This window comes from Pseudopodoces humilis, chromosome 4, assembly GCF_049639895.1.
Source record: "Pseudopodoces humilis isolate 2021_Gansu_Grassland_sample_001 chromosome 4, ASM4963989v1, whole genome shotgun sequence".
Lineage (NCBI taxonomy): Eukaryota > Metazoa > Chordata > Aves > Passeriformes > Paridae > Pseudopodoces > Pseudopodoces humilis.
In genome coordinates, this window is record NC_142203.1 from 7,805,977 (window position 1) to 7,825,614 (window position 19,638).

Below are 19,638 nucleotides of genomic sequence, written 5' to 3' on the forward strand. Positions count from 1 at the left end.
CCAGACCCACGAGCCAGTCCCTTCTTGGAAATGCCAGCTGCTTGTTTTTGTCAGAGACAATAGCATTGCTTCTAAGTAAATTATGGATTAATTTGAAAAGATGTGTTAAGAGTTAGCTTGGGGAAAACCCTTATAAAGGACTGCCTGGGGAGAATATTTCTTAATATGCTAGCCCAACTGAGAAGAGATATTTCTGCCTAGGACTTTTTCATTTTATACTATAGAATATTTTGAGTGAAATATAATCTTAATCCAAAAATTAATCTTTTGGGAAACCTGCTGCCTCATTAAAGTTGTGGGAAGAAAAAGAAGGGACATTTTTTATCTGTATTGACTAGGAGAATGAGAAATATTATGTTTGAGAAATACTTTAAAGTATAATTAAATTAAACATATTTAAAGTATAACTTTAAAGTTATACTCTTAGTATTTGTGTGAATACAGCTGGATTTTCACAAAGATGTATGCCATTCCTCAGAGTGCTTTTGAACAGCATATGATATTCTGTGTACTAATATATACATAAAAATGTGCACTCTACTCTTATAATAAATATAGTGTCAAATTTTAAGCACATGCACATTCTTAAAAAAAACCAAACAAACTACAACAAAACCAACCGAAAAACAACGAGCAATGAAAGACACACAAATCAAACAGCAACAGAAAGTCCCATGAAATTGCCTTAGCTCTTAATCAAATGTATTTTAGCCAAATAAAGCAGACTCTGAAATGATAACTTTTTGTGAGGGAAAGGGGGTACAAAAGACTTAAAAGTGGTAATTTTTTTTTTTCTGTTCACTCATGAAGAAACAGCTTTTTTAATTTCTAGGCATAAGTTCCTACTGTTTAGGAGTAATTTAACATCAGATTTGAGAAGAAAATATATGGATCCAAATAAATATACATTATTTTTATTCACTTTAACTAGACTTCTGAAAAAAAATTCTGACAATTGTGTATACAGATGTTTTGATATTCATGGTGTATTTTGACTTGAACCTCAGAAAATTACATTAGTTTTGGTGCATCTGTATTTAAGTGGACTCTGTCTAGGCTTTAGGACATTAATCTGAAATACACCTGAACACACAATTAAAAGAAAACTACAGCAACAAAATAAAACAAAGGAAAAAAAAAATATCCCAACCCAACAAAACCCGCCACCTAAACCCAGAGTAAACACGGTTTCTATAATTTTTTTTAAGCATAAATTGCCCATGTGTCGTTTACTCTATTATTCTTTGATCCCAGTCCAAAGTAGGTAAAATAAATAGTGTTTATTACAGGCCATATGTCAGAAGTGTTTAGCATTGCCAATTTGAGTCATAATTTTAGAAGTACTTAGCTGTCACTTAGGTATCTAAATAGTTGGCCTGATTTCTAAAATGTTCTGCACATGAAGCACAGAGTTCTTCTGAAAATATGATGTCTGTTGTGGATTGTAAACATCCTGAAAGATTGTCAGGAGGTTCTTTTGATTTGTATGTTTGTGTTTTCACCAGATTTTGTATTGATTGTGTGTTTTAAGCACAACTACATTATCATCAACTTGAGCCCCATTTCTATGTGCCATAATCAAGGACTAAGGTCTTGTATTGTTAGCTGTTCCTTCATTACAACACAAAATGCTTCTCTTACCTTAGAAACACATGAAAGGTTCATTGTAGTGTTGATGTGGATTGAAACAGACTTGAAAGCACAAGGCTTCTTTTAATAAGAACAAAAGTATCTAGATTTTAAATATCTGTTTTTCAAGAGTAAGGGTCTCTAGATGGGTAATACTTTAATCAGATGGAAGTATTTAGATGGAGGGACCAGTAATAGCAGGAGCTGGAATACTGCACTGTTTTTGGTCATTCGCTCAACGGCCACCTCCACAAAGGTGGTGGTAGCAGGTGTCATATCCTTTCCTGGAGTGAGGGTACCCCACTGCTTTAACAACAGGATTTCCTGTAAGTCTTTTGTCACAAATTGTTCAGCAGAACCCTGAATTGACATAAAGCTGATGTGATTTTTTTTGTGAGCCTATAGATGGGTATTTTGTCAGTTTGCATGTCTTAGATGCAAAAATTTTAAAGAAAAGTAATTTAAAAACCCCACATTTTTTTGGGAGCCACTAATGACCATGACCTGTGGCACAGCCATATGAAACTCCCTTTTACCCAAGCAAGTCCACACAATTTCTGTAATTGGACATGATTGAAACTTGTCTTTACAAGCCCCATCACCTTTCTTTGGGTGTCACTGCTCAGGCTTGGGCTGAAAAGGAGAGCTAATGAAGGAGTTTTCCAGCCCTTGGTGCATCTGTGGCGCTTGCTCTCCCTGCTGTGCTGTGTAGTGCACTGGCCGCTTGTTGGCAACTTCATATTTCACGCTGCAGGGAGTTGAAATGACTGAAAAGACAGGAGAGTTTTATTTGCAGTAGCCTGTATATCCCTAGACTCTGATTTGGCATAAAACATCTGCTTCATGATCTGTTTCAAGGCCAATTCCCTTCTGCCAACAAAGGTTATGACTTCAGGCAAGCTGTGCCTTTGCTGGCAGAGGCAGTGAGATTTGCCTGAAGACTTGATTTAGTCAGAATCAAAGCATTCTACCACAGAAATTCTTATTTCAATTATTCTGAAAAAGCAGATCAATGGAAAATGTATTAACATACTAACCTGTGAGTAAAGGGGGCCTCTGACTTTTGTTGTATGGGTTTTCATAAGAAGTTGATGTAAACAATATCTAAGTGTATGTGTGGCTAGGAATAAGCTTTTGTTATTGATCTGATGGTAAGAGAAGTGACAGATCCTCTACATGTACTTTGCTTAATGAGCAGAGTCAGTAAGTAAATCTGTCAGTTTCAGCTACCATTTGTGCATATTTTCAGTTTGCAAAGTTAATTGTAATATTAATACAGTATCAGTTAAAGTCTTAGGAAATAGGTTCTATGTGATGCAATATTTTGAGATAAATTTATGCATTAAATCTTCCCTTGTATTCATAGGGACCTGATTTCAGGGGGTTTTGTCTCCTGCCAAAAAAAGGTCAGTTTTGGAAAGACTGATACAGATTTCTTTGCATAAGTGTCATCTTGATCCACAGTTGCATATCTACAAAAAGAATCCATGTTATTTCTTGCAATAACATAGATAGATTCAACCTTTATTAGAGTAAGTAGCCTATTACTGTCTATGTACTTCACTGCCATTGGTGTACAATCTTTGCAACATATGGCTGGTTTTCCTCCTCAGAAAAAATCCTTTTTGTAGCTTTAAAAAAATAGTAATTGAATATTTGCATATCTCCAAGGAGCCATGCGGGTTAAACACAGCATTCATCTTCTACTGTTCTTAGGCTGCTTTTGGTTCAGGATTAAGAACTATTGCTTTTATGAAGCGCCTTTTTCTATAAAGTCAAAACCTCACAGCAGTGCACAGAAAGTCAGTCCTATAAAGAAGCTAAGTAGAGTCTTTAATAGAGAGAGCTAGGTTGTAAGTGTTTTTGTTCCTATGGAGCAGATAGATTTGGTTCCATCTGTTCCATATTCATAACAAAGGAGCTTACTTGCAGGAGGACTGACTTCCCGGGACTAGCATGGTAATGATCTTTTCACCACAGATTGAAAAGATCTGAAAATGGTCACTTCAGCTCAGCGGAAAGCAGCTAGCTGATAGCACTTCAAACCCGCTATTTTTCTCTAGCTCTGTATTAAGGGCTCTGATGTCCAGGTAGAGACCAGGGGCAAGCAGCATTCCTTGGGGCTCAGTGTTGGGACTGGGGCTGTTTAATGCCTTTGTCATGGAGTGACATGGAAAGTGGGTTCAGAACACCCTCAACAAGTTTGCAGATGATATCTGCAGTTGACAGTCTTGAGGGAAGGGATGACATCCAGAGGGACTTCATCAGGCCTAAAGTGGGCCTGTGCCAATATCATGGGGTTCAACAAGGCTAGGTCCTGCATTTGCATCAGGACAATTTCAAGCACAAATACAGGCATGGATTTGAAAGCATGCCTGAGCAGAAGGACCTGGGTGTGTTGGTTGATGAGAAGTTCAATGTGACCCAGCAATGTATGCTTGCAGCCCAGAAAGCCAGTTGTTTCCTGGCTTCACCACAAGAAGCATGGCCAGGAGGTTTAGGAAAGCAATTCTTCTCCTCTTCTCCATGCTGTTAAGATCCCATGTGGAGTTCTGTACGCAGCTCAGGGGCCTGCAACATGAGAATGATGTGTTGGAGTAATTCCACAAGAGGCTGCAAAGATGATCAAGGGGGCTGGAGCACCACACCTTGCTAGAGCTGGGATTGTTCAGCCTGGAGAAGGCTTGAGGGAGCCCTTATGGCAGCTTTCCAATACCTAGTGAGGGCCTGTAGCAAAGGTGAGAGGGAGTTTTCACAAGTGCAAAAAGTGATAGCGCAAGGGGGAACTGTTTTAAATTAAAGAGAGTAAGTTTAGATTAGATATTAAGAGAAAACTCTTTAGTCAGAAAGAGTGGCCAACTTTCTCCAGCTGGAGAAGTGAATGCTCCTTTGCTGGAGGTGATCAAGGCCAGGTTGGAGGGTGCTTTGAGCAGCCTGATCTAGTGAAAGATATCCCTGCCCATGGAGGGGTTGTGGTGAGAGTGGAACCAGATTATCTTTAAATGGCCCTTCCAACCTAAAATTCTATGATTTTATGAAGACACATGTTTTTTTCTGAATGAAACAAAAACATAAGCCCTCCTCCCTTTGACGTTCATTGTCCCCCACCCCATCAAGTTCTACGTCTGAGGAGCTCAGGATGTTTTCTTAAAAAAAACTGTTACAAATACAGGATTAATTTGTCTTAATTTGGCCATGGTATTAAAGGTAGAAGTGAAAAATTATTTACTATCAGTCTGCGTTCTGTTTCCTGGTTTTTTTTCTCATGATGTCTTCTTTCTCAGCAAGAATATTCTGTGAAGAAGAAATCTGAAGTCCAAAAAATGTGTGTGAAAGTTCCTTGCTGGGTTTCATAATTAGGATGCTTCAATGCCAGCTTTGATTACACACCTTGTGGGCTTTCAGGAAAAAAAAATCCATTTTGATCCAAGAAAAGAATATTCTTGTCTCTGCAGGATATTTCACAAGGGCAGAAGAGAAAAATGCAGGAGTGTACCACAAGCACTTCTACTTAGCTAAAGAACAAGTTTTTCAGTGACCCTTAAGAGGTGAACTGGAAGTTTATAGAGATCTTAAAAATTAACTAAGAACATAGAATAAGAACAGCCCTTCTGTGTCCTTGGTTCTGGGTATGCAGCCTCTCAAAGAAGCCTTGAGGCCCCCGAGTTTACGATTGTCCTGTCTGGATGTCGTGCTGGGATGTGCTGGACTCCGCACCTCTCTGTGCTATAGGATGCCTGGTGCCTGGGGCAGCCGTCAAGAGTGGGATGGACAAGCAGTAGGAATGCCTGGCCTGCCTTAGCTGGTACTGCAGCATCTGCATAGGCATACTCAAGGGTGTGTTTGGCCTTCAAGCCAACAATACCATATTGTATAATTCACAGATAAGTATGAAAGCATCTGCTACCCTTGCTGCTGAAGACTTCAGATCAGATGGCACACGTATATTTGCAGATATGATGCTTCCCCACACCCCAGAGTGAGAGATGTGATCTCAGATGTGGATTTTTTTGTTTGGTTGGTTATTCGTTTCTGAGTTCTGAAAGTTTTGCTGCAACAACTAAGGGAGCAAATCCATGAATTTCATTGACTCTTTTCCTAACTAAGGAAAATGACAGTGTATCCAGATGTCTTTGAAAAAACTCACTGTGTGAAACCCTCTTTTAAAATATGACAGGAAAGAAGCACCTGGTGCACACTGTGTCATTAAACTCTTCTAAGCTACCAGAACTATATCCAGTGCAAATATTTGTTGATGTAGATTAGCCTGGAGCTGAGATACAAATCTAAGTGGATCTTCATGATCACAGAAAGTGAGGTAGGACTGGCAGGGTTACTCTAGAAGGATGAGATTTGAGGAGTGGAGACAGCACACTCAGTAGATTACAGGCACTTAAATTGAATAATGATGGACACTTCTGTGGCTGAGAGAAGTTAATTTGGCAGAATTTTTGGACATCTCTTTTGAAGTTAGTAAGTGTCAGCAAAGTTTTCCAATAAGTTGTTTTGTGTTGGCCTATATTTTTTTTTCCATATGCATGGTCTTACATGTGAAAAACACCATTAGAAGCTGTTCACAGCATGGTTATACAGGTTCCTTAAGAGCTGAGTATGTAAAGAGTAGAGAAATAATCTTTCCGTGCAATGGTGTTTGCTTAGATCAGGAATTAGCAGATAGAAAATAGAGATAAGAATTTCCCAATCTGCTTAGTCAGGAGTTAGTGTGAAACAGGGCCTTTTCTGGTAGAGAGGTAGAGTTCTCTCTTAATTTCTGAGAACAGTTGTTAGAGCATTCAGGAGGAGTAAAGCTCAGGACGTACCCATGTGTTTCAAGTCTGATGCAGTATTCATTGCTTTTAAAATCATTTCCAAACCACCAGGGCTTTTAAGTCCCAGTTATGGAAAAGTGTACACATATATGTCTAATTTTGTGTTCATCTGGGAATGATCACTGGGACTAGGGCTAAACATCCTGTGGTGTACATTATTCTTAAAAAAAAAAAAGGCTCAGAAGGAAATAATTTGTGGCAGAATAAAATGAAAGGTTAGCTCTCCCATGGGTGTCTTAGACTTTCCCATAGTCACAGTTACAACAGACTACAGTCCTTTTCTGGCATAGATAGGACATGTCAAATTTCTGACAAGTTCTCCTTGATGAGCCTGTGGTTATTCTCACATAGATTGGCTTTTTTAAATATGGATTTCCAAACATGAGTAAGACCTGTGGCATTGAACACAGGCTAGATGAGTGAAAGACAGAAGCAAAGATGTAGAAGTTTAAATAAATGTGCTATTACCTCATACGCTGGACAAATTTTGACTAAAGAGAAAACTTCAGCTTTATATGTTCCTGAATTTTTCATGGTAAATGTCACAAACTGAGGGGTTATATCCCATTCTAAGGACTGGAAATGACTTTCTGGCTTGTATGATGTAATGATTCAGTAGCCATTCCTTCTGCAGGATTTGAACAAATGGAATTCACATGATAAAGGTGTGGTTTTATTAATATAGTGCTGGCATCTGTTATGTCTGTGCTCAGTTGTGGCCTAGGACTGTAGCAGGGATAATGAAGTAAAAGATCTTTGCCCTGAGAATCCTGATGTGTCATAATAAGAGTTTTAATTACAATGGACTATCATGTGTTTTCCAAATTTTGGCTTTCCTAGTTCATACTGGTTCTCATCCTGCAAAATTTTGGGTTTATCTGGGTAATGGCAGTGCCAAGGTGCCTTTTCCAAGAGCTGTTCCAAGAGAAAAACCTTCTGAAATCTTTTGAGGAAAAGTCTTATCTGTAAGCAGCATGTTTGCAAGCTCTTGTGCCTGGACATGCACTCAAACATTCAAAATTGCATTATTCTCACTTTTTTTTTTTTAAATTTAAGTTTAAACCCCCTAATCCCCACTTTGTGCTTTTTTCCCCCTAAATTTCTTCTGAAACTTCTTGAAGATCTTTTTTTGTATCTTTACATCTTCTCCCTCCTCCACAAGACATAAATGGACTTAGTTGCCTTGAATAAGTCAATAGCAAAAGTAACATTTCATATCCATGTAGGTGTTCACAACCCTAGAAAAATACAACATGTAAAATTAGTTGGGGTTTTTTTGTTTGTTTTCTTTTTAACAGACAGAATTTACAAGTATAGCATGGAAAGATAGAACACTTTCTAAATGTTTTGAAGATAGTTGCAAGCCCAGGAAGATGGACTAGAATAGAATCCTTCCCTCTCCCCTAATTACAGTGTCAGTAGTGGTAAAGTTAGTAATGGACAATATGAAGTCCATTAAGTATATGGGTTTAGTAACATGATACAATACCCACAAATTCCATGCGGGTGAACATGTTGCTTTAAAGATCAAAAAGATCTTTACTTTACTAACAAGACTATAATGTCTCTTCAAAGGATTTACTTATGTCTGGTTCTTAGAGATGGAAATTAGCAAACTGGATAGCCTGCTTGAAGAAAACCATTTTATTTCTAGTGATACCAAGGGAAAATCAAAGTACAAAAGAGCTTATGGAAAGTAAGAGGATATATTTTTCTCTAAGTGCTTTATTTGATAGTATTAACTTGTTTTATTAGCAATTTGCTCTAATACAGTCTTAATGTAGTACAATAAATGTATTTGGTTTTGTTAATGCTACTGAAATCTGTAATGAGATCTGAGGGTTTTATTTCATTCTAGTTAATAAGTGTTGGTTTGTTGCAATAGAAAATATGGCATCAGTCATTTATATTGGACTAGTGCAGAAATGCTAGCACTTATTTTAAGGTATGTAATGTAGTTTGCATTTATGAAAGAGGAACCTTATATGAGAGAAATGCCTGCAAATATTTCATGTGGAAGCAACTATATGGTCTCTTTTTCATTCCTACCTCTTTATATTTCACAGGAACTTACATGCAACTAAAAGTCCATTCAAAGTAAGATATGCTTTTCATTTATTTAATTTAGTTCAGCAGAGCTTTCTTTGTTTTTTAATGACAAGAAACACAACAGAAGCAAAACTGATTCTCTGAGAAGCTCAAGCTGCAGTTAGCTGACAACTTCACTCTAAACTTAAATGTTCTTGCTTTTATGAAAAGAAACAAAAGTCTTTGCAAAGAACTTTGAGCTTTGTTTTCTTACTGGTTCAAGGCTCAGTTCAGAGGAACAGTGCAGGCAGAGTTGGATTTTCCAGCATCTGAAACATCTGTTTTATTGGACTCTTGAAAATGTAAAGGGTACAAGCTGCCCTGCACTGAGATTTTGCTGAACTCAACTGGACTCAGTGACTTGGGAGCACAGATGATAAAGGTATGACTACAAAAAGCCTTTGGACTGGATTCAAAGTGTTGCCTCGTATGAGCCCTAAGGTGCTGTTCACCTCTGGTGGTGTCCAGCACTGAAGAACTGTGTTTTGTGTTGCTTTGATGTTCTGCACTAAAAAAAAGTCTGACTCCAGTACACCAGCCAGGCCAGCAGCAGACAAGGCTCGTCATTAAATTCCCCCTTAGTGGAGAAAAGGGACATTCTGGAAGGAGACATAGGGCTATTCCACGCTAAGAGGAAATACTAAACAAGTAGCTTAATAAAACTAGAAGTCCATGGTTCATGTCTCCTAACACATGGCTGGATTTTTTTTTTTATATATGACTTTGATATGAAACATATTTGCAGTCTCTACAGCCTTCAACCAGATATATAAGCTGCAATGGATTAGAAAAATGCAAGAAGAATTATATTCTTCCTGGCCAAGAAGTTGCAATGGGACAGTTAATTCAGTATTAAGTGCAGGAACAGTAATCCTATTGCTTTCTTCCAAGAATTTTCACTAAAATAGCATTTGTCTGGCAACTCATTTCCATTTATTAGGTTATTTTTAGTAGGTCCGAGAAATATAGTCACTTGTGAGACAGGCTATAATAATCCAGCGTGTTTACACAGAGCAATGCCAGTGCAAATTATGTATAAGACATTAGGAAATAAAAGTAACATTTCACAATCTGTTTGTTGTGGACATGGCTTTTATCAAGTCTTTTCCTCCATGCTGTGCACTTTGTCATTTATATTTTGAATGAAATGCAGACTATAAGTCTGTGTATGTGTGTAGGTATGTATCTACACACATACTGAGATCAGTGCAGAAACTAAATACAGATGTAGTTGACTAAGCAAGAGTAGTGCAAAATATGCATTTGTATTAAGTGTCCTATTAATAGTGTGGGGTTTAAAATGTGCAATTGGAAATGCAAGCATCCACACTACTTTTGCTTGTATTAAGACATAAGCAGTATTAGCTGTCACCTTTCATGCTTATTTGTTCACTTATTTAGTTTCCATTCTAAGTAATTTTTTTTAGTTTATCAGTGTTCTTGGTTGTCCTGGGTCAAGAGGTTTTTCAGTTTAGATTGTCTATCTGTTGGCTTGAGATTTCTGAATCTTTTCCTCAGTAATTTTTTTGCATTATCCTCTTGGTGATTACTAAATACAGAGATGATAGAATTGGCTAGAACAAAGCTACCGGTAAGATTATTCATGATTTATTCCCCAATAAATCATGACTGTGAGCATTATTGTATGATTGAAATCAAACATAATTGTGCTTAATTATTAGGTCTGAAGAATCTCTAAGCCATAGTCATTCAATATTTTAATTTTCTCAGAATGGAGTCAAATGTGTGCTACCAGAAAAAAACTTTTGCTGATGGGTTGGAAAGAAGGAGCAGGCATGCAAAGACTTAATTTAAACTCAAGTATTGGTGAAAGAAGTGTTTTTTATAAGACCAGTATTTATCTATTTTATTTTTTTGTTGTTGTTCTAGCATGTACAGGAGAAAATTACCTATAAATCCTTCCAAGTAACTTATTTTTTAATAAATAATTGTGAAAATTCATTTATTGCCCTTAGATATGGGTCTTAATTCATGTATGCACACAGAAGAGTGCTTTATTGATTGATTTAATTCTAGCTGACTTTTTCAGTTGTACCATTTATGCAAATTCGTAACTTTTTTTCCAGTCTAAACTGTGAGAAGAATATTAATAACTAATTCTGCATTTACCTGGCTAATTTGCATACATTTGTGTTGTATGGTAAATCACATGAAAACCTACAGGGGAAAGGCTGAGCTCTTCTAACATCTAATAGGCTATTTTTTTCTTCTGACTTGCACAAATTGAGAAATATTGCCTGTGGCAAACATAATGGAAAACTGCATTTTTAATGCTCTCACACATACTCATTTCTGTACAAAGAAATAAGCTGCTTCTTAAAGAAGAAGAAGATACCTCCTTAAAAAAAAAAAATTTCTAAAGCTCTGTAGCTGACACAGGATATTGGATGTTAAAATGCTTCAGGTTGCAGGTTGTATAGGGTTACCTAGGTATTGGATTTGACTAATGAGAGTGCTGTTGTGCCTAAAAAGGTTAGAGGTAAATCATAGCTATAAATATTTTCTCCTGAAGAGATTATCTGTAAATTACAGGTCTAAGAGAGTGCAAGGACTGTGTAAATGTGGGTATCTGATCTACAACATCCTGGGTACCAGGTTGTTACAGGTTCTCTCTTTGTGGCATTTCTCCAGGTGATTTTGACTGGGCAGTAAGTATTAGGTATTTTACTCAAGCTGTATGGATATGACATCTCAATTTATTGTGCTGGAAAGTTCAGAACTGATCCTCTTTTGGCTTCCCAGTCTGAAACAATACTTCTGTTCAGTGGTTGTTGTTGGGAAGCACTTGGTGCCAGAGTTTGTGTAACAGAGGGTGCTGGTAGTAGTACATCTGCAATGAACTGAGGTGAGATCTTGGCATGATTTCTCAGTTCTTGCCTACAAGGAGACCCTGTTTGCTGGATTTCCTAGCAGACAGCAGAAGAAAACATTCATCACGTTTTTCAAAAATGCAATGAGAACATTGCCTTGTCTCACAAACAGTGCTTTATAATCCCTTCAGAGAATATTCCAAGTGAACTGGTGATAGAAATTGAAATACAGAATAGAGAATCGCCGTTTGCAGAGTATCTACAGAGGCACGGTGAGGATGTTGTGTTTCTGCATAGGGAAAGGATGCTCTTTACCAGCGTCCCCCCATTCTAAACAAAGGTGTTGTTGGAGTGCCTTAGATAAATGGAGTGCTATTTCCAACTGAACCAGTTTTGCTTTCTAATAAGGCCCACTGTGGCTTGTGCCATGAATTTTAAATGTCTTTGTAGTGCTAAAGGAGGATTTGAACTGCATTTGTGATTCCTTTTCTTTCTCTGTATCTGGACTTGCATTTTAGGGAAAAATGCAATCCTGTAATCGGAGAGTTAAGAATGAGTGAGAAGACAAGCAGAGGTAACGACTGATTACATGTGAATATCAGTAAATAGGATGGTTGAAACACTTTAAATATGGCATCCTGGTAACTTCTTTTAGGGTAGAAACTTAGACTCAGGTATTGCTAGCCACACCACTGCCTCTCTTAGAAAAGGAGATAATTACTGCCTTTATCACATCAATAGCATGTTACTAATAACAAAGCAGGTTAATAACTAAGTTACTTTTGAAATTTTAATTTTTTTTTTTTTTTACATTTACTTTTTATTTAGCTTATTTGTATGCTGATATATCCATATCTTGATGACTCCTCTAATAATTTTTTGGGATTTATCTTAGTAAATTGAACTGCATAACTGTTTATGTTTTCCATATATGTTACTTTTTTGTTCTCTATCTGCAGCTTTCTTCAGTCATTGAATAACTCTGCTAATTGTTACCAGGCTGAGGAAGGACCTAACCTGTTATTTATGTCTAATATATTACAATGTACCCTGTGTTTTCTAGCCAAGAAGTACTTAGGAGTGAGATGAGGGAGTTGTATATACTTTTTTTTTAATATTTAAATATAACTAGCAAGTACAGAAATATTTATGGTTTGGCTCTAGATGAGGAGAGAATAATTTTCATCACTCTCTTTCCTTTCCTTACAGGGTATAAAAATGGTAACCAGAAGCAGTTCAGAGATGAGAAATTTTCCCATCTAATTTGTCTTTTTAGGCTGTTTTTGGATCTGGTTTGGACCTAGTCCTGTGTACAGTAGTTCATTTATGTTTTTTTTCCCTATTCAACTAATGTAGATGGAATTTTCATCTGAACAATACAGAAATCATGACTTAAATTTCTTCTCAATTGTGAAATTTTCCTATTTGAAAAAAGTAGTGAGGAGACCAAACCAGTTATTTTTATAATCACTGAGATGTTTTAATGTATCTCATGATTTCAGGAGGATTTTAGTCTTCACTTTCTTCTCACCCCAAGGCTTTGTATAACCATCAGGTATAAAACATTTTCTTTAAGAGAGGGACCCAGGAGATTTTCATGAAGTTGCTGGCAAAGGTGAGGTAGGGTGGGGGAAGTATCAAAGGAATTGTAATAATATGTAGAAACTAGCAACACTTCAGAGTTCCTCTTCTGTTTTCAATTGTGATTCTTCCTAGTACAAATGAAACCAGACAGATATTTTCCAGTCTAATATCATTAATGAAAAAAGAAGTGGATATTACCTGTTTTGCTCCTTATAAGGGAGTTTTTTCAAAGGTTTCTTTTTTGTTTTGCAGCAAGGATTCAATTGCCTTTTTTTTTTTTTTTCTTTTTTTTTCCTTTGGGAATTATGGCTTTTGAAATGGAAAGTTTTACTTGGGACAGGTTCCATTAGCATCAGAGGTTTCTGTTCTGTTCTGTTTTCTCAGAATTGCCCTGTATTTTATAGCTAATATCTAAAATGAGCAAATATAAAAACCTCGTAGCAAACCCATAGGGTCTAACCTGATTTTGTTTAAGAAGAAAAATGAAATTTCTCATTTTGCCACCTAGAAAGGACATCTTTGCTTATACTATAGCTAATTTCAGTGTAATGTAGCAACACAGCAATGGTTGTTGCTGAGAAACATCTTTAACAGATGCTTCTCTAAGATCTTTAAGAGATCTCAGTTGACAAGGAACAGTTCTCTTTCTCCTTTCTTGACTCTTTCCATTGGGTGATATATCTGGTCTTAAAACAAAAACTAACACTGGTGTATGTTTTTTTCTTTTAAGATGACAGGGAGAAGGGAAGAGGAGGGAGGGTTGAAGAAAAGAAAGGAAGAAAAAAAATTGATTGCAGCCATGCACCTTGGCAAACAAACAGCATTTAATTTCTCAGGAAGGCCAGAGAGGTTGCAAATCCCTTCATCACCTTGGTCTTGGTCGTTAAGGAAGAGGGAAGAGCTGAAAAATGATACTTGATTTGTTTTGGTAATCATTATTATTCCTTCTGAAGGTATAAAACACTGAGTAAAGAGGTGTCTTTCTGAGTTTACGGCAAACATTGACAATACATAATTTCTCTGGAAAGAAGAAAAGCACTATTTCATATTTCTCTCTAAGACTGTGCCAGTTTCTGGAATGATAATTTAAGTGCAACTGTTATGGTTGGAATAGGACTGTTCTTCATGATATACTCTATAGTTGCAAGAGATGGTGAAAAATTCGCTGGTGAAAAATATTTCAACAGTGAATGGATTTTAATATTTTTCTTCCCAAGAATATGGCAAATCACTAGCTGGTATTTGCTCCTACGTGTGTGTAAATATTATATGAACATATGACTTCAGTGTTGTCTTAGTTTAGGGCAAATTAGGGAGGAAAACTCTAAATGGGGATTTCCTCAGGGAAATGCCCCCTCCGCACCCTTGGTCCAGAAAAGGGAAGAAAAAAAAAACAAAAAAAACCCCAAAACAAACAAACAAACAAAAAATTTCTTGGAGAGAAGTGGAAAAAGCTGTTTATTTAACAGATATTGAATAATATTAAATAATAAAACCTCTCGCTGTTCGATGGGATGGGATGGCAAGTCTAAGAAGAAAAGTCCTTTTCATGTGGTGTAGCTCGGCTCGCTCAGGTTCTTATCAGTCCCTCCAGTGCTGGAAAGTGCTGAGGCCCAGCCCTGGTGGGCCACAGGCGTGAGCTCCTGGGGTTTGGCTGGGTGTTCAGTCCAGAGCAGGCTTGCACAGATCTAAGAGGAAAAAAAGGAGGGAAAAAAAACCAAAGGTCCAGGGAACTCCTCTGCCTCAGCTAGCTAAAACTAACTAAAAGCCAGAGAGAAGCTCTGTCCCGCTGTCTGTCCGTGCTGCAGACACCACAGTCCAGGAGCGGGATGTGTGGGAGTGATGTTTTTCCTTAACACAAACTGCGCGCTTCTTCTTCTCCCTCTCTTGCTCTCAAAGCCAGTCTTAAAGGTGCAGATCTTAATATATAACATAAACCAGACGATTGGAGATACCAGTATCATAAAGTCACCCCAGGACAACTGTAAAAAGCATTCATTTTCTGTTTATACAGAAAGAATACATTTTGTTTCTAGACGGGATATTGGCCCCTAGCTATTCCAGTTAGTCAGTGGTATTCTAGTTAGTCACTGACTAACAGAGTATTCTAATAAACAGCAGTTTAAACAAGCAAAACATTCTAATTTTATGGGCATAAGCAAGAGTACGTAAGCATCAAAGCAAAAACTTGCCTTTAAATAAATGTGTGACATCATGCCTTTCCAAAATATGCCTTTTTCTGTGCAGAAAAAAACTGTCAGTGATAAATTTACTATAGGGACTCACTTTTCTCTTATGTTGCAAATGTGATTTTCACCTGTATCCTAGTAATTTAGTCATGACTACAGGATTCTAATCTTTTGAGAAATCTATAACTGCCTGTTTAGTCTTAGCAAAGTAATTAGCCAGTTGCACATATTCAATGAGGGCCACTGAAAGAACAGTATTTTCTGAAGATAGCCACAGAGTACAAATACTGTGCCCTACATAACACACCAGTTACTGTAAACTCAGTGGAGGGAAATTTTCTGAGTTGGAAAGATGCTATAGTCAAAGGCAGCTGCTAACTTTTAACTGCTTGGCGCTGTGGGGACAGAGCATTATTCCTACCTGCTTTTGTGTTTTGACTAAAAGAAGGGAACAATTTTTCAAGAACTTTCAAGATGAAGAATCACAACATGACCTATATTAGATTCCTTACTTTGCTCCTTTTTTTTGTGTTTGTACTGAATTTGCTAGTTCTTGGTAAGTTTTGGGAAAAATCTGATGCCTGCCCTGGAAGCACATCATCAAAGACATAGGAAATTTTTTTTCAAATTTTTCAAACAGAGGAGCTGTCTAGGTGTGACCTTAGCATGAAGACAAAGAGTTCATATGTCTGTGTATAAATCATTCTAGTTGTTTATTACACACAAGGACAGAATTTATAAAAGTAGATAAATAAGGGTAAAAAGAGGAAACTAACATCTTGTCACCCAAACCATCTTTTCTGGTAATGGCCATTTAATGCAAAATGCTACTTATTCTGCCCTAATACATAGATTTTGAATGCAATGAAATAAAAGCTACTCTGCAGTAGTATTCAGGTAATGTTTTTAGCATTAGCTCTTAAGGAGTTTTCAAGGAAAAAAATGTGAATGGTCTTTCACAAATAACAATCTTCATGCCCAAGTCAAGTTGCTTGGTGTATGGGCCAGTATACAATATCAGAATTGCAGATATATGAATATTGGCAGACAGTTCTCAAAGGATACCTTGATGGCAAGAGGTAGGCATATTTCCCTATTTTATTGTAATTTGAGTCAAGAATGGTTATAGAAAGGAAGTTTTCACAACAGCACTTTTTTCTGTGAAATAAGTAGGTGCTGCCACTACACTTTTGTGGGTGACTGTTTGCATTATGGCTAGATATATTTCCGCTTACTTCTTTTCTCCTAATACAGTAAGTATTTTTAGAAATTAAATACCTCAAATGGGAAATGATGAGGGAGGGCAGAAAGAAGGAATAAACTTATTTTGGTTTGTTAGCTGTATAACATCGGGAATCTTGTTTTGACTGATGTGAGATAAATATTTTCTCAACAAAGAAAAATCCATATAGAGATTGAGTTTTCTCAGTCTCATACTTTATGATTCAAATTTTAGTGAAATTTTATCGTGTGTATTTCTACTTTGCTTGAAGTATATATAGTCAATTCAATTTTTACCACTGTCATCTTAGGTTTTAATTTTGTTTTTTCATCCTTTTTTGGGTTGTTGAAGTCTATGGCCTAATGTCTCATGAGCAGCTTTTCTCTGAGTATTCTATATTCTGAAGCATTTTTTCAGTCTGGACCCATGCATTATAGCAAAAACCATATTAAACAAGCATTCAACAGAAAGGTGTGGAAAGGTGAAAGGAGGTAATGAAACATTGAAAACAGCATGTGCTTCACTTCTTCCATGTAAAATAATAAAGAAATTAATTTGAATAAAATCTGCAGTTGTTATATGCTTTTGGATAATCAAGCTACTTTTTGCCCTTGAAGTCCTTACATTCAGGGATTGAAGTTTGTCCAGTCCTTCAGACGAAAAGAAGAGAAAGAATATTTTATTTCAGCACAAAAAGATATTTTGGATTTTTGTTCTCTTCCGCTTATTTTTCCTTTTTCTTCATTTTACAGCTTCTGCCATCCCAGATAATGGAAGGAGATCCTGCCTAAAGCTAAAGGTGTTTGTGCGACCAGCAAGTAAGTTCTTCATATTAAGCTTTTGAGGGTGGCTTTGTAGCACCTGGTTTACTCTGTGGTCTAGTAAAAAGCAATTTTTATTTTATTTTACTGTTAAATCTTGTATCTGTTCTGTACATATAGCAGTGTTTGTGTTATGATTTTCATTGTATTTTCTTATCATTTTTCATAAAGCTTTGTTTTAATTACTTGGCAGTTGCTAACTTGTTGTTTCTTGAACTTTGTACACATGGAAGACTTCTAGTGGTATTTGGACAAGTGACACAGACTTTAAAATATGAATATGCTTAATTATGAATAGTAAATAGAGAGAAAAAAAAGGAAAAAAGGAAAGTGGGGAGTGTAAGGGTGTTTCACTAACATATTTGGCTGTTATCTCTATTTTTGTTATAGACAGCTGTATGAAAACTATAGGTGTTCATGATCGTGTTTTCGATGTTAACGACAAAGTAGAAAATTCATTAGAACCAGCAGGTTAGTATGCTTAGAGAATCTCTTTTAACAAATGCGTGTATCCCTCTGAAGCTTCAGTACTTTTTTTCCTCTTCTCTTTGCATGCTTTGCATGGTACAACTGCCCTGCTTTTGCACATTTCTAGCAGTGCTAATACAGCTTATGGTATATTTCCTGTATCCTTGTTTAATACAGGGAAGTAAAAATATTGCTTTATTTGTTTTTTTGGGGTGACATGGTTTAATGAAATTTGGTGTGTGCCAGTGTAAAATTTCCCACAGTATCTTGGAGCCACTGGCCCATCCAAGCCAAACTCTCAGCATATTGGCAACATACTCTATTTACTAATTGAACCCAAAGTTTTAGAAACAAAGTCAATGGGCACTTAATTTGTTATGTGGTTTCAACAAAAGACTTTCAGAAAAACAGGACCACTGCTTGTTGAATGTCAGTGCATGACACAGGTATGTAACTGAGTTTTTGTTTAAAAAGAAAGAAACTAGTCCTTTAAAATTGTATATAGCTGTGTGTATGCTTGGTTAGGCAAAGTATCGTTTTGCATGTGTGCATGTACACACACTCACACACACTGATATATAAATACATAAATACAAATTTCTCTCCTTTTATTGAAGCAAACTGAAATTTTGGGGGCTTTTCTTGCAAAACGCTGCCTTAGGGGTAAGGATGCTCCTCATCTGCCTAGGGCAAAGTTACATTAACTTCCACCATCAATCAAGCTACCTTGTCTCCATATGGAAAGTGCATGTGTACTGTTTATGTGGCTGAAGCTTGTGACAGATAGAAGTGTATATAATTTAGGGTTATGAGTAACCCAAACAACTTAAAAGGAGTTAAAATTAGGTAGGTATGTAGGAAAAATATTTGAAGTAGTGGTAGATATGTTTGTTTTATATGTACCTACACACTGCTCACATATTGTATTAAAGCCTCAATAATTAAAGTAAACACAATTAACGTCAAATACACAAATCATATCAGAAGATATTGCACATATCATTTAGTACATATCCTAAAGAACAAATTACTGAGATTTTTTTTCTCTTATGCTATTTGAATATGAAGCAGCATTCTCTTTACATACGAAACAACATATTAATTTTTTTGCTCTTTTTATATGCAGATTCTTTAATTAAAATTCATTAGTTATACGTAAGTATAACAAGTAGTTTACAATTTAGCTGATTTTAATTATCTGTAGATAAACAAGAGACTTTATTATTTTTCTTTAAAATAATTTTCAGATCTTTCCTAATAATTTGGAGTCTGTGAATCAGAGATGTTCTCTTAAGTAGATCTAAATGCAAGGATAGTGCATTTACATTGGCTGTATTTATACATTTATTAGAAGCATTCTTCTAAGGAGACACTAGGATGTTCTCCCACTGTCTCGTCCTATGAATTTGAAACTCAGTGCACTTTTTTATGTTTTGTTATTGGTGAACATGGTCTAATTCAATACTGCTTGCAAAAGAGATCATCTGAGTAATACATGCCTGATTTTAGTAAACTTGCTAAATTTTTGTTTCAGCAGTGCTTCTCACTTCCTACTGATTGGCTAAAACTAGCTAACAGCATCAGAAAAGCACATCATTAGAAAGCAACAGGCAATGCAGGCAAGCAAAATCAAACAAAGAGCATCCTGCAGTCTGAGATGAAATACTGTTTGTTTTACCAGGGGGAATAATAGCTTTAATGAGAAGGTTTGATACCACAAAATTCCCACTCCTGATATCAACGTATATTTGTATTATTAATTGCTCCAGTCACCATCAGATAATCAGTCACTCTGAGATGTGCCAGCTGCTGTCACATTTCTCTGTTGTTGGCCTGTTAGGGTTGCTGCTGCTTTGGTGGATCTTGTTGCATGTGTTCTGTGTCATGTACTAATTTACATGTCTCTGATGAGCATCTTCTGGTTCTGTGCTCTCCCCTAGCCTGCCACGGTCTTCTTCCACAGTAGACAGAAGGATC

At 36.6% G+C, this 19,638-nt stretch overlaps 1 protein-coding gene across 3 annotated transcripts in view; it reads left to right on the forward strand.

Moving 5' to 3' along the window:
• The window catches only part of EFNA5 (ephrin A5), a 209,094-nt gene that overhangs the window by 181,710 nt on the left and 7,746 nt on the right, over window positions 1–19,638 (forward strand). For 2 of the 3 annotated variants that reach the window (XM_005529985.3, XM_088054515.1), the window contains exons 3-4: window positions 17,125–17,190; window positions 17,584–17,664. In XM_005529985.3, coding sequence (XP_005530042.1) covers window positions 17,125–17,190; window positions 17,584–17,664 — 147 coding nt within the window. The remainder of the gene's footprint in view (window positions 1–17,124; window positions 17,191–17,583; window positions 17,665–19,638) is intronic. The other variant, XM_088054516.1, reaches the window with a different exon arrangement.